Source organism: Antechinus flavipes, chromosome 2 (assembly GCF_016432865.1).
Source record: "Antechinus flavipes isolate AdamAnt ecotype Samford, QLD, Australia chromosome 2, AdamAnt_v2, whole genome shotgun sequence".
Lineage (NCBI taxonomy): Eukaryota > Metazoa > Chordata > Mammalia > Dasyuromorphia > Dasyuridae > Antechinus > Antechinus flavipes.
In genome coordinates, this window is record NC_067399.1 from 585,969,888 (window position 1) to 585,984,341 (window position 14,454).

General features: G+C 37.7%; 1 protein-coding gene across 3 annotated transcripts in view; it reads right to left on the reverse strand.

Annotated features, from left to right (window-relative positions):
* SORCS1 (sortilin related VPS10 domain containing receptor 1) overlaps positions 1-14,454 on the reverse strand; it is a 714,896-nt gene that overhangs the window by 29,147 nt on the left and 671,295 nt on the right. For all 3 annotated transcript variants that reach the window (XM_051981370.1, XM_051981369.1, XM_051981371.1), the window contains exons 20-23: positions 10,190-10,323; positions 6,592-6,715; positions 3,574-3,686; positions 1,668-1,799 (exon numbers count right to left, since the gene is read on the reverse strand). In XM_051981370.1, the coding sequence (XP_051837330.1) occupies positions 1,668-1,799; positions 3,574-3,686; positions 6,592-6,715; positions 10,190-10,323 (503 nt within the window). The remainder of the gene's footprint in view (positions 1-1,667; positions 1,800-3,573; positions 3,687-6,591; positions 6,716-10,189; positions 10,324-14,454) is intronic.

Genomic DNA, 14,454 nt, shown 5'->3' on the forward strand with positions numbered 1-14,454 from the left:
CTCCAGACAAACCTTAAACTTCTCAGTTTAAGTGCCTTTTCTAAAATGATACCTTGTAGAATAGGTGCTGATTTGCATTAGTGGCCAGGATTTCTTTACCAGGACTTGCCAATACCAATGAAATCACTGGCCAAATCAAGAAAAAAAAAAAAAAAAAAGAAAGTCTATCGAGTGACTGAGCAGGATTCAAGAAAAAAAAAATGCATCAAATAATTTGGTGGATTTGAGGAACAAGGGGTTTTTATTTTATTTTTCATGAGAAGACTATTAAATATATTTTGAAATTCTTTCATAAAACTAAAAATCATGAGGCTAGATAATAAGTTCAATCAAAGTTAAGCCCTAAGCATCCCTCTAAGTCTATAGAGAGGGTCATGGTAGGGAAGGAAGCCAGTGTGTACATAGTAGTTGGTAGGGATATACTTTTTATTCCATTGCCTTCTTAGATTTCAATAACCTTGACTTATGTTTTATTTCCATGGGGACATCAGATTAGCTATTCTGTCTAACAACAAAGTACAATCCCTTATCATGGTGATAGTAAAAGTTTCCTGACTTTGAGGAGAATAAGGTGATAGAAACAGAACCTAAGGTGATACTCCAGAAGGTAACAAAATCAAGAATGAAAGCCAGTTCAGTTTTCATCATAATAAATACCCTTTTCAAATATTCTCAGGACCCAATGCTGAGAATACTGGGTAATTCAGTCATTAGTATTTCACTAGGTGATAACCTACCAAAGTTTCTATGCATAATAGGTTTTAACTCTGTTGAACTGAATTAAAAATGATTTCTATTTCTATAAGATTTCTATAAGATGTTTATCTCAAATAATGGGGAAAGCATTTCAATCTTGTTTATTTCACAGGTTTAGAAGGCAGGAAGGACTTGCTACTGGCAATCCTGGGAAGGTATCATCACACCAATGATGTCAAGGAACCATCACAGAACTTGTGAGTTAAAAGGGAAAATGTTGATCTAGTCAATCCAAACCCAAAGAAGTGCCCGCCATAGCAGAATAAAGCAAGTGAACTAGACTCTTCCTGAAGACCACTAAGGAGGGGGAAATCCCCCTCCACCTCTCTAGACAAACCATTCTACTTTGAACAGTTCTAAGTGAACTGTTCTTATTGATAGGACGTTTCCTTCTCATTCCTAGAACCCCACATTAAACTTAAATTTGTCTTTGCAATTTGTACTCATTGCTCCTGATTTTGTCTTTTGGAGCCAAAAAGAACAACCTGAAACCTTCCTACAAATGACAATCCTTCAAATACAAAAAGACAGCTGTCATGTCCCTACTGGGTCATTCTCTTCTCCAAGCTAAACTCTCCAGTTTCTGCAAGTGGCCCTTCATCTTTCTGCTCACCAAAGTACATGTTATTTTTTAGTAATAAATACTATGATAAAGTGAAGATATATATTATCATTCCCATTTTAGATATAGAAATTGAGGCTCAAGGGACTTGAGTTATTTTTGCCTTAGTGCATGCACTGTCTCAGCTGATGTCCTAGCTTTTAATTTCAATCTCCCTCTCTCAGCCCTGTACTTTTGCACTGATCAGATGGCTAATAGAAAGTTAGATGCTACAAGAGATTGGACAAGAGATTAGATGCTACAAGAGATAATGGAGAGGAAGCTCCAGTTCTTTCCCAAGGACACCCACCTGTTCCAGGTCCTCTGATGATCTTTTGTTTTCTCCTGTAGCATCCTGATAAGGCAAGACAAAGAGTTCAGCAGCTGTGGGTAAGCCTGGAAGCACTGCCACCAATATGTGTTGGCTTGAAACACCTGTGGCCTGGTGGGGGAAGACACAGAGACTCTAATCAAAACAGTGCCTTTTAAATGTTCTATTTAGTATGTCCTTTGGACAAGAAAAGCTTTTGATGGATTCTGCTTCATAACACATAGAATTGTAGCAGTAGAATCTAAGCTCCAACAGATCAGGAATGACTTATTTTTTTCTCTTCATCTCTAGCCCCTATTACCATTCTTCATGTATTATAGTTGTTTAAAACATGTTTGTGGAATATCATTGAACTACATTTGACTTCACACAGGATAAAATGAAGAAACTACTTCCAAAATGTACTTCTATTCTCCAGTAATCTAAAATTAGAGTGAGATATTGAACACTTTGCAGTTCACAGAAGGTGGGTTGTACTGCCTTGAAAGTAGTCTGCTGAATGAGACAAGTCCAGCTGACTTTCAAAAAGATATGATAAGAAGCCATCCTCAACTCTTTGCTCCTGAGGAGAATGAAACCCACCTATTGCTATACTCAATAAAATATAGAACTCCACATTTCAGGAATGATAATTAAAAGCCTTTTCTCGCTTTCTAAGTAGCTGTCAGAAAATCTCGAAATCAATGCAACTTGAGAGATAACTAAGGTTCGGTTATCCAACAGGCAAGAAACAGCTGTGTGATGTTAATATGATGACATAAAATATGGTGGGTGTACAGCTCAAGACCTAATACAGAGAATCTCTACAAACATCTCTCAAACTTGTCTTTTCACTTATTCTCAGGAATGTGGATTGTGGAAGGGGAGAATATCCAAATAAAAGGCCTTTTCAAACTACCTATGAGAGATACTTGAGGACAGAAAAAAAAAAAAATGGGCCTCCTGCTAGTATTGGGGCTACTAAGGTAGTCTGGCTTTGAGCCAGGAAGACCTGAATTCTAATCTGACCTTAGATACTTAATGGTTATATGGCATTGTGCAAGTCACTTCACTCTGTTTGCCTCAGTTTCCTCATGTGTAAAATGAACTAAAGAAGGAAATGGCAAACCATTTCAGTAGCTTTGCTAAAAAATCCCAGATAGGTTTTGTAGAAAGTCAGATATGATTGAAATGACTAAACAACAAATGTTAGATTTGCGCTAATACTTAGAAAAATTGGAAGAATTAGAATTTATGATTAAGAGCTGAAATCATGCAGTCAAATCCTTTTTATTTTACAGATAAAGAATCTGAGGGCAAGCAAAGCGATGTGACTTGTCTTTCCATTGGCCTATGGTACCTAACCCTCTAACTCTAAATTCTATAATCTCCTATGATCCAGTCCTAGTCCCTACTGTTTTCTGTATGCCTCCAGCACAGTTGAATCGGTTTTTCCTTCTGATTTTAACTTTGGGTTTGCTTTGTATTGATTTGCTAAATAATTCTAAGTACTCTTCACAGGGGTTTGCAGATGGATATGTTTTGATTACTCAAAAAAATGAATATATTTTCCTCATCTATATACTGAAGAATATGGACCAGATCCTATCACAAATCATCCTCAGCTCCAACATCCTATAATTCTCTTAAGCCTAATTCCATTTCTAACTCTAAGTCCTAACTCCTAATGTCATATGATATGGATAGTTATCTCACATTTTGTTTCCTTTTATCCCCCTTTCCCATGGGGCCCAACACAGAGCTCTACACCGAAGTCGTGTTCAGTAATGCTGCTATTTGACTGTAATCCCAGTTTCCAGCTGTTCAGTTCTGACATGTACCACATCACCATGAACCTCTCCAACACTGTGATGGACCATCAGGAATAGCAATCTTCTTCACTCACTTCAATGAGGGCTCTTTTGATGACCCGGCTGATATCACGCCTCCACTCTGGAATGTCTGGATTATAGTCGTCCAAGTTTGGAGAAAAGGACAAGCGAAGAGACTGGAATTCCTCTGTGGACATGATAGCAGGAGAACTCAGTGAATCAAACTGTTCCTACGATCCTTGTTAACCACAACATTTAACAATAACAGAATATACTCTTTACATGTACCCAGAGATTTAAGTGATTCAGGAAGTGTTTTTTACCCGTTTAACTTTGAGAAGGTAGAACTTATTTAAATGAGCTATTAAATGAGCAGAGGGAGAGGTCTGAAGTCAAAATCCATAGGTGGAAAATAATGTGTTTGAGTTTCAGAAGGACTGACAGACATATGGGTTCCCTATTAGTCATGCAGGAGACATAAAAACGTACTTAAACATTTCTTAACAATACTAAAGACTTATCAAACACATGCTTTGGAGACTCTCACAGTACCGTGTTGCCTTTATGGTTGATACCCAATTCCATAAATGTGTTTTTCAAAGCCTATTTTATGAGCCACTGGTCACCTACATGAATATCACTACCTTGGTGCTGACTAAGAATAATGAGATGAATATTAATTAAGTTGCTCAGTAAATGCCAGAGTGAGAAGCCGCCTACTGTGACTCCACATTTTACCTTCAGAACCTCAGTTTACTTTCTTCCCCTCATTATCCTCACCCCCCCTCCCCACTTCTCTACTAGTGTTTACTAAACTGCAGAGTAAAGGTGCTTTGGTGAAGTATACAGATGACAAGAAAAGGGATTAAGAATGGGGATAGGGGGAAATTTAGTTGAAAAAAGAGACCCTAATTTCTGTATTAAACAGCAGGGTGCAAGGATGGGAAATTAGAAACATTACACTAAAGTCTGTTTTGAAAATAGGAAAGCATTGTGGGAGGAACAAAAAGGGCAAACACCAATTACTTTTTTTTTTTTTTTTTTACAGCTGCTCACAGAGATGGATTCTGCACATTTGCATTTTTAATTTAAAAGAAAACCTGTGCCCTGAAGCAAATTTAGAAGAAACAAATCAACACAGCTTTTCTTTCTTAAGCGTCCAGTTCTTTCATTCCTTCTTTCAGATGAAAAATATAACTTTAGAAAGATGTTTTCTCTTCCCTACTCTCCCCATACCTGACATGAGAATGTAAGAACAGTGTGAGTAGGGATTGTTTAATACTTAGTATTTGACATCCATCTTGTCTAGCATGGTTCCTGCACATAGTAGGAACTTAATAAATGTTTATTGACTGACTTGAGATCAAAGAATTATTAAATAGTAGAACCAAGCTTGACACTTAGTCATTTGATTCTAATTCTAACACGCTTAACACTGTGACGTGCTGCTTCTTTGAAGTTATGGAAAGGGAAGGTACTGAAAAGCAGGAGATGGCAGGAAAAGTTCTGAATTCAGAAGCATGAGACTTGATACTTATTTTGACTTTGTGTCTGACACTATGACATCGGGCAATTCTCTCTTGTTCCCAAGGCTTAGTTTCCTCTTGTGAAATAATCTCTAATGTCCCATCTTAAACGCTAATATTCAGATTCAAAACAAGAGGCCAGCAAATTGTTTAGTCACAAGAGTCATCAAAAGAACTAAGAAACATTCTTTGTGGTGATGATATGAGGGCAGAAAAGGGAAAAGATATTATGAGATATGGGGAGAGAACAGGAGAGTAAAGCTGAGTTTACTGTGAAAAAAGCCAGAGAGAAGGTTCCTGAAAAAAAAGGTCATAACTATTACAGAATGAAAACCTCTAGGTCAGAAATACTAAATACAAAACCCACTGAATACAACTCAGAATACTCCCCAGAATGGCCCTAAGCCCCAATTCTATTGATATCATATTCCTAGACCCTAAACTTAAAAAAGTTTTAACAGACTGGAGAAAATATTGGGTCTATAGAGCTTCTCCAACTCTTTCATATTCCTTGAACTTTGTCTGGACACTGCCTACTAAATCTTTAAAAAATAAAATTACAAAAGGAGATGATACATTGAAAAACAGTATCATATAGTGATACTGACTACTTTCTGCAAACAGAAAGCCTTGAATGTGCCCAAATGCCATCTCTGACAGACACTGGCTATATTACTGTGCATTAGTGTAAAATAGTGTACAGAATGTTGTAAAGAAGGAAGGAAGGAAAGAAGGAAGGAAGGAAGGAAGGAAGGAAGGAAGAAAAGAAGGAAAAAAGGAAGAAAGGAAGGAAGGAAGTAAAAGGGGGGAGGGAAGGAAGACTGAGGGAGGGAGAGAAAAGAAGGGAGAAAGGAAGAGAGAAAGAAGAGAGAGAAAGAGAGAGGGAAAAAGAAAGGAAGTATTGGCTTAACTATTCCCCAGTCTCTCCCAGCTAACTACTTTGATGAAAAGGGTGTGCTAAGCATGTGGTTATTCCAGCTCCCTTGTTCTGAAGCCGTTTTTACCTTCAGACCATATTTAGTTTTACTACTAAGTGAATTTCGGGATGTTATCTTACTGTCAAGTTGGTGAGATAAGAGTAAAGAAACAGTTTATATGAGCAAAAAATGGAATTTCTCTGTAGGACCAAGGAATTTCTTCTTGATCAAATGACCTAACTTCCAAACACCTTAGTTCATCATCCTTTCAGTAGATACATGAACACTGGTATGTTCCTGTCCTCAAAGCAAAATATCAATGGACAATTTAAGTCAGGAGTTCTTACCTTGAAATCTACAGGATCCATGAGGTTAATTTCATGAATGTGGATGGAAAAATTAAATTACATCTTTATTTTTAGTAACTTTTAAATATTATTCTGAGAAGGTGTCAGTTTTCTCCTCTTTAAAATGAGTGGTTGGAAGAAATGACCTCAAAGATCCTGTCTGTAATTCTTGTTCTTATATCTAGTTGTTTGCTAATCTTTTCCAGGCAACACCTAAGAGTCCTGTTCCCATCCCCATCCAGACTCACACCAATGCTACTCATTCTGACCTGAAAGCAACTGTTTAACAAAGATGTACTTACCATATACTGCAATGGTTTTTGTGTCCTGAAGAATAGCACTCCCAGCTGAGACTTGTACTGTTATGGTATTCATTCCTTCTGAAGTAAACTTAAATGATTTGCTTCCCTCCAGGGTGATCAGTGGCTATAATCACATAAATAGAAGCACAGAGTTGAAAAACAAGGCTGTTTCTTTCTCTGTCTCTCCCTCTTTCCTATCCATATTGTTATTTAGTCAGTCACTTAATCAATCAATAATCTTTTATTAAGCATGTAAATTGTGCCAGTAAAATCTCCCAAAGAGATCATAAAAAAGGGAAAGTGACCCACATGCACAAAGATGTTTGTAGCAGCCCTTTTTGTAGTGACAAGGAACTAGAAACTGAGTGGATGCCCATCAGTTGGGGACTGGCTGAACAAGTTATGATATATGAATGTTACAGAATGTTTTTGTTCTGTAAGAAACAATCAGCAGAATGATTTCAGAGAGGTTTGGAGAGACTTACATAAGCTGATGCTAAGTGAAGTGACTAGAACCAAGACAATGTTGTACAGGGCAAAAAATTATAATGATCAACTGTGATGGACTTGACTCTTTACAACAATGAGATGATTCAAGGCAATTCTAATAGAATTGTGATGGAGAGAGCCTTCTTCATCCAGAGAGAAAGGACTATGGAGACTGAGGATCATAACAATATTTTCACCATTTTTATTACTCTTTATTTGCTTTTTTTTTTCTTATTTTTCATTTTTTGATCAGATTTTTCTTGTGCAGCATGATAATTGTATAAATATATGGATTCATATATTTTAACAAGTTTAACATATATTGGATTACTTTCCATCTAAAGGAGAGGGTGGTGGGAAGAGGGGTGAAATTTGAAACAACAAGGTTTTGCAAGGGTCAGTGTTGAAAAATTATCCATGCATATCTTTTGAAAATAAAAAAATTTAATAAAAAAAGAAAACTTTTTGTATGTATTTTGAAAATAAAAAACTATTATTAAGATTTTTTTTTTTTTTAAATTAAAATGTGCCAGTATCTGTCTGGGCTAAGAACTAGTCATAATTATCAGAAATGATGAAATAGATATAATTGGGAGAGGTATTGAAAAATACTTGTAAAATATTTTAACATTAGAACTATAATGTAGAGTCTCTGAGAACTTGTATAATTGACTTAGATTATGCCTCAGTAGACCCCTTAATTTTTCAGGTACAAGTAAAGTTAATTGACTTCCATGGCCACACAGGTACTGAGTAACAACTGAAATGCAGGACTTCTGAATTGTCCATGTGAAAACCATTTCTAGAAAGTGCAATCTGAGATCAATAAAATGGGTCATGGTTGGCATGTGGAATGTATTTGTCAATATCCTATTGTCATGTAATTCCCTCGGATTGAAAAGAGATTCTGACTAGTCTAGAAACCCTGGTTTACTCTGGCCCTATGCAAGATTTTTTGACCATCCAAGGGAACTAGGCTACTGGCTAGAAAATCAAGAACTTTGCCTGCCCTGGATTCCTCTGAGTAGGCCTGTGGGGACTTTTTACAAGGTAGCTGCTGGGAAATCTGCCCTTCTTTCTGAATAAGGAAGTAGGTACTAATTGGATAGTGGATTGGGGAAACTAAATGGAAAAATAGAAGAACCAAAGTCACTTGGTATGGTGCCTTGCAAAAGAATTGGCCATGGGAGTACAGAAGGGAAAGATTATTAGCCTACTGACCTCCCTTGACTCACTCCGCACAAACATTGCTTTTCAGTCTTTCCTTGAGTTCACTTAATTAATTTTTAAATCAAAATTCATTTAAGCTTATGTAAAGGAAAGGGAAACATCAGGCATAAAACTAAGTTCTGATAATATTAATGCTCCTTGGGGGAAAATGGGTGTGTGTGTGTGTGTGTGTGTGTTTGTGTGTGTCCAAGAAGGGAAAAACTTACAAAATGCTCTGCAATGACACAGAGGAAAGATTTCAGACTTTTTAATCCCGTTTTCTCTCAGAGGGTCAAACTAACTACATTCTTCATCCACCAGAGAGAGAGGTAATGGGCCACATTTGCACACATAATTTAACAGGGAGAAGTAGGCCTTCTTTGTGCTTTATTTGCAGCAGAAGAGGGAGGGAAGCCAGGGATGGGCTCTACTCCATAGTCATGCAAGAAGCATAACTAGGTAGGTACAAGATAAGTCTTTCTACTCCCTGGGGCTATGCAAAGACACCTCTCCAGTTAAAACAGAAATTGAGCTCTAGTGAAGAGGCTTCCTGATTTACATAAGATGCACTCAGCCCAAAGGATAATGTCTCCAAATTAAAAGTGACATTCCTGGAAGATCAAGATGTCTAACACAAAAGTTACTTCGTTTCCAGAGTTAGCAAGAGGGAAATACTGCGCTTTGGAAGTTCCAGAGAAGATGCTTCAAATCCTACATGGACTACATAGCCAAGAAGCTCATAGCCTTCTGGTTTCACCATATCATTTTTGGCATTGGGTAGTACTAGAGCACTGGACTAAAAAGTCAAAAAAACCTGGCTTTGAATCATGTCTTAGAAACTGTGTGATCTAATTGTACATTATTTCTAAGTCCGACTCTTTTTATACAGCAAAATAACTCTTTAGACATGTATATATATATATATATATATATATATATATATATATATATATATATAGTATTCAACTTATACTTTAACATATTTAACATGTATTGGTCAACCTGCCATCTGGGGGAGTGGGGGGAGGGAAGTAGGGAAGGAAGGAAAAAGTTGGAACAAAAGGATTTGCAACTGTCAATGCTGAAAAATTACCCATGCATATATCTTGTAAATAAAAAGCTATTAAAAAAAAAAGAAAAGAAAAGAAAAGAAAAGAAAAGGAAAAGGAAAAGAAACTATGTGATCCTGAGAGTCATTTTATTTCTTTGGGCCTTTCAATCCTCATCCATACAACTGCTACAATAGTTTCACTAATAAAATAAGAATGTTATAAAGAAAAAGTTGCTTTAACTTTTTCAGGCATATTTGACTTGGTGACCATGACATACAACTGAGAAGAAGCCAGCTGGTGTCACAGAATGATCTCTGGCCTGAGTCAGGACACCAGGATTCTTGCATTGGTTCTGTCACTGACTTATGTCCGTGTCATTTTGCTTCACTCTTTCTAGACCAAGAAACAGAGGAGCTGAACAAGACAATCTATAAGGTCCCATCCAGTTCTAATATTTTCTGAGAAAGGCATAAGACCCACTCCCTACTTAGCATCTCAAATATCATATTTTTGGGATTAAAATTTAGTAAACAAAATTACTTCTAGTCCAGTTTCTATAACAAAATCTGGGTGAATTAGGGCAATACATTGTCTCTCTCTGGGTCTGTTTCACCAACTTTCAAAGGAGAAGTTAAGGTCTCAAAAGTCCTCTTAGGGCACTAACATTCTACAAACTTGCCTTCTTGTACTTGAAGTCTAAGAAGCTTCATTTTTTTCTTTTCAAATTTTTCTTTCATTTGATTCTGAGAGTGGGTGAGACATGGAGCTGTGGGTCAGTAGGAGAAGTTTTGCACTTCAGAGATGGGAAAAAGGCTTCAGAGAAAGGAGGCGATTTCTTGGTGACCTACCTCTGTGTTGTTCCCGTGCCACCACACGTAAGTCAGGGTCCCCACTTGGCTGGGCCACAGCACAGCTGTTGCATTGACCTCTTTGTTCTTGGTGGTGACAAAGGGAAGTGACAAATGCACATGTTCCAAGGGACCTACAGAGACAAAAGCGAAAACAAGCCCCAAAGGAGAAGATCCTGTAGCTAGATCTCCTCAAGGTTCCTTACCCAGCTTGGGAGTGCACTACTCTCTCCCAGCAAAATACAGCTGGTCTTTGAAGTGGAACAGGACACAGCATGCTAACAGTCACATCATGATCAGTAAGTGAGTGGGGAAGATCCTTTCTCCATGTTGAAACAGAATGTCCCCATGATTCATTTACCTAATTCCCTAACTACCAATTCTGACCACTAAAGTCAATTTAGCTCTAAGAGGAGAACAGAACCTTTATTAGAGGCCTTTGCACTGTCAGGGAGCTATGAGAAAAGACCTCATTTGATAGATGAAAAAACTGAGTTACAAAGGTGATTAGCTTCCTCTCCTATAAGGAGTAAATAACAAAGGGTTTGAACTCAGTTCCTCTGATTTTAAATACAGTTCTCCTTCAAAATGGAGATCCTTTTGGAGATTTCTTGATACCATAATCATAGAAAAAGATTAGCAGCAGGATTGCTAATTCTGAGGGTTACACGGTCAGAAGTCGCTTTGGAAAGAAAGATTTGACTTGTTACCTAGCACTTGTGGGAATACCAGGCATTTATTAGATACCTAGTATGTACTATGCACTGTGCTGTCACTTAACTGCTCTGGGCTCTTATTTCCTCACCTAAAGGTTGTCCAAAGCTCTTTCGGGCTCTAAATTTGCTCATATGTGATCTTAGCTTCAAAGATCACAGCCCTTCTTGTCTAGTGCTTTCATCTCCCTATCTCTCTCATGTTATATGCCATGGTGATAGAACAAGAAGAGCAGAGGAAGCAACTACACATTTTAATAAGGATCATTTGCTGGCCCCAAGTGTCACATTGTCCTTGTAATGATGAACCTGCCCATCCTGTCACTCCTGTTGATTAATTTTCTACCTATAAATAAACTTTTTTCACATGATAGTAGTATTATTTCTTCCAAGTGAAAGTTTTCTTAAAAACAAAACAAAACAAAATTCTCCATTTAATGCTGGCAGCAACTGGAAAGAGATGACTAAAAATCTGCTGAAAAATCAAGGATTACCCTCAGGGAACAATGATGAAATAAAACCATAGTTGAGCACTGATTTGGACTTTTTTTCTAGCCAAGATGCCTTAATGTATATAACAAATTGTTAGGTTGAATACCTAAGTATCTATGTGATCATGATCTGTCAATATCAGCCCAATGATGGAGCATCTTTGCCTTTTAAATGGGATCTTTGGCTGAGAAGGTGATAAAATTTTTTCTTGTGACTAATGCAAATATCTTGACCAAGTGAGCATTTGCTTCTAACTCAGAAGTCCATCTCTTGTTTGACTCAGTACAGCACATATACCTCTGGATACAGAAGTAAAGGAGGAATTACCGGATATATGAGAAAAGGTATACCAACTTATGCTGACCATATATGTTCTGATTGGATACTACTTGCAGTGTACAGAATAGACAGTAGGTGGTGCCATATTACACTATAACAAACAGGAAAAACTAATTTTAGGGAATCAGAGAAGAGCCCAATTTAGTCAGTTTGTAATCAGTGTGATGTTAGAGCATGAAGGAACGATCTTTACAATTCCAGGTTTCTTTAATCCCCTCATTTAACATGTAATGGAAATAAGGCTTAGATATTCTAAGAACCGGGGTATCTGGGTTCCCAGTCCAGCTTCCCTCCTTGCCTGTGGGAAGAAAATTAGGTTCAGATGCCTATGGCAGTATTATATATCCTGCAGGACTGGACTTGAGGGCCATCTGACTAACTGCAAGTTCTGATAACAATAGAGAGAGAGAGAGACTAGAACATGAAAGTGAACCAGAGAGAGATTCCCAGGGGGAATATTTTTTTTTGGTAGGGAAGTACCCTTTCACTCCTAATTCACTGTATTTATGATTTCTCTTAAATCAAGAACGCATTAAAAGGAACCCCACATCCTTCTACAAATGTCTAGTTGGCCAGTCTCTAGAGCAGAAGCCTGAAAGCTTCTATTTCCTTCCATCAGTTCAAGGGAGACACTAAAGAAGGACAGGGCTTCCTGTCACATTCCTGCTCATAGTCTCTATGCACTGGGGCCTATCCAACTAGGACTAGGGCAGCAAGTTTTCTCACTCTCCATCCTTTCTTCTCTCCTGGGCTAATTTTGCATGCCTCTAAGCTTCCAACCTACCAGCAATATATATGGCAGCCCATAAACTAAGCATGTTCCTTTGTGGTGGCTAAGTTCTCATTTTGTTACCCTTCCTTAGGATCTCAAAGCACTCTACAAGATAAAACTATTACCATTATTTTATAGGACAAGGAAGATTTAGTATTTTTCTTAAAAGTCCTAGAGAATTGGTTAAAAATAATAATGTGATAGATGGAGTGATAATACTCAATTATTTTGCTGACCAATCAAAAAATCATTTGAATACTTATAAAAAGCTACCTCCTCTTCATCTGAATTATTCATAAATTGGCAGGATCCCCTAGCCCTACTGGGAAAGACATTTACAAATGGCCCATCTTTCAGGGGGTAGTTAGAGGAGGGGGAAAGAGATCTCCTATTCATCTTTTTTTTTTTTTCTTTTTTTTCGACTCATTCTGCAACTCTGCACAGTCCCTGATGAGCTAACTGCAGGACTGGCTGAGCTAGGCAGCTTTGCCTTCCTGAAATCTGCATTCCTACCCAAGGAAGGAAACAGTCATTGCATCTTGTGGTTTCATTAGTTTGCAAACTCACAGAGCACTGTGGACACTCTCCCCAAGGAATTCCCTCCTGTCAAGGAGCAGCTGATTACCCAGCAGCTCTAGTGAGAAGCTGACAGCCCAGTACTGGAAATAGCACCTCTGAAACATTTTCTCCATTTGTTTCTGATGACCTTTGCAAACCTTTATTAATAACCTCTGATTCTGGCTCAACTAACCTTTCTGTACTGGAGAGCAGAGTGGAAGAGGTTGACACCGGGCAGACTGTCTGAAAGAGTCTACCTGGGGATGAGATCTGAGGAGGAGCCACTCTGTCAGCCTTGAACTGCTCGCCTAGAGTAATTATCGCCTAATTTTAGGACTGAGCAAATCCAAAACCAGGTGTCATTTTGAAATGAACCAAAACTCACATTCTATCAGCTTAGCTAATAAAGTGAACTGCCTGCAGTGGACATACCTTAATATAACACAAAAGCATACAGTGGTTCAGATAAAACAAGGTAAGGAGTCCAAAGACTTGGATTCTAGTTCTACTGTGGCTGAGATGTATCATATGGTACTATATAAATTACTGAACTTCTTTGTACCTCATCATCTTCCACTGGAAGATGGGTCTGATATACTTATAGTATTCATGGACATGAGAATAATAAATAAGGTCATGGATACAGAAAGTGATCTAAGAGCTTTGGGGAAAGTTCTGGTAGCCCTGATAAGCACTGCTCTTTGTTTCATGAACTTTTATATATATTGGGAACAAATAATAGTGGTTTGTTTACAGTGAAACTTATATGATAAACTAAACTTATAAGAAATGTGTTAGTTCTGTCCCTCAAGGCTGATGTTATAAAGGAATACTCTCATTTTGAGCTCAAGGAGGTATGCTTAATTAATGATATTGGTTCAATTAGAACTATGTGCTGTGAATGTCATATCTAAATTTCATTACCAGAACCCACTGCACCTCTAAGATCTCTGAAATTCTTTTGTGTGATAATCATATCCTATCCATCTGTTTTTACCCCCTCACGCCCTACTCTTCCTCTTCTTCACCCTCTTTACAATTTTCAGACTTCTTAATTTCTTCCTATTCTTCTAATGAATGATTCTGGCCACAATTCCCTCTCCATCTAGATGTGAGCCATAATTAGCCATGACAATAATGCTGGTATCTGAAGCCTCAAATAAACTTCATGTCCCCTTAATTTTCTGCTGTACATATAATGTTGATAACTCTTCCCATTTGCCTATTCTATTTCCTACTCACGAGGAGCTGGATATTGCTGGAGAAAATCCCAAAACCACAGTGGTTGAATTTACCAAAAAAAAAAACCTCAGATGGATCCTCCAAGTTGCATGCAAATCCCTTTATTCATTTCTTATTGATTCTTTATCATACTCCCCATAGCCTTTCAA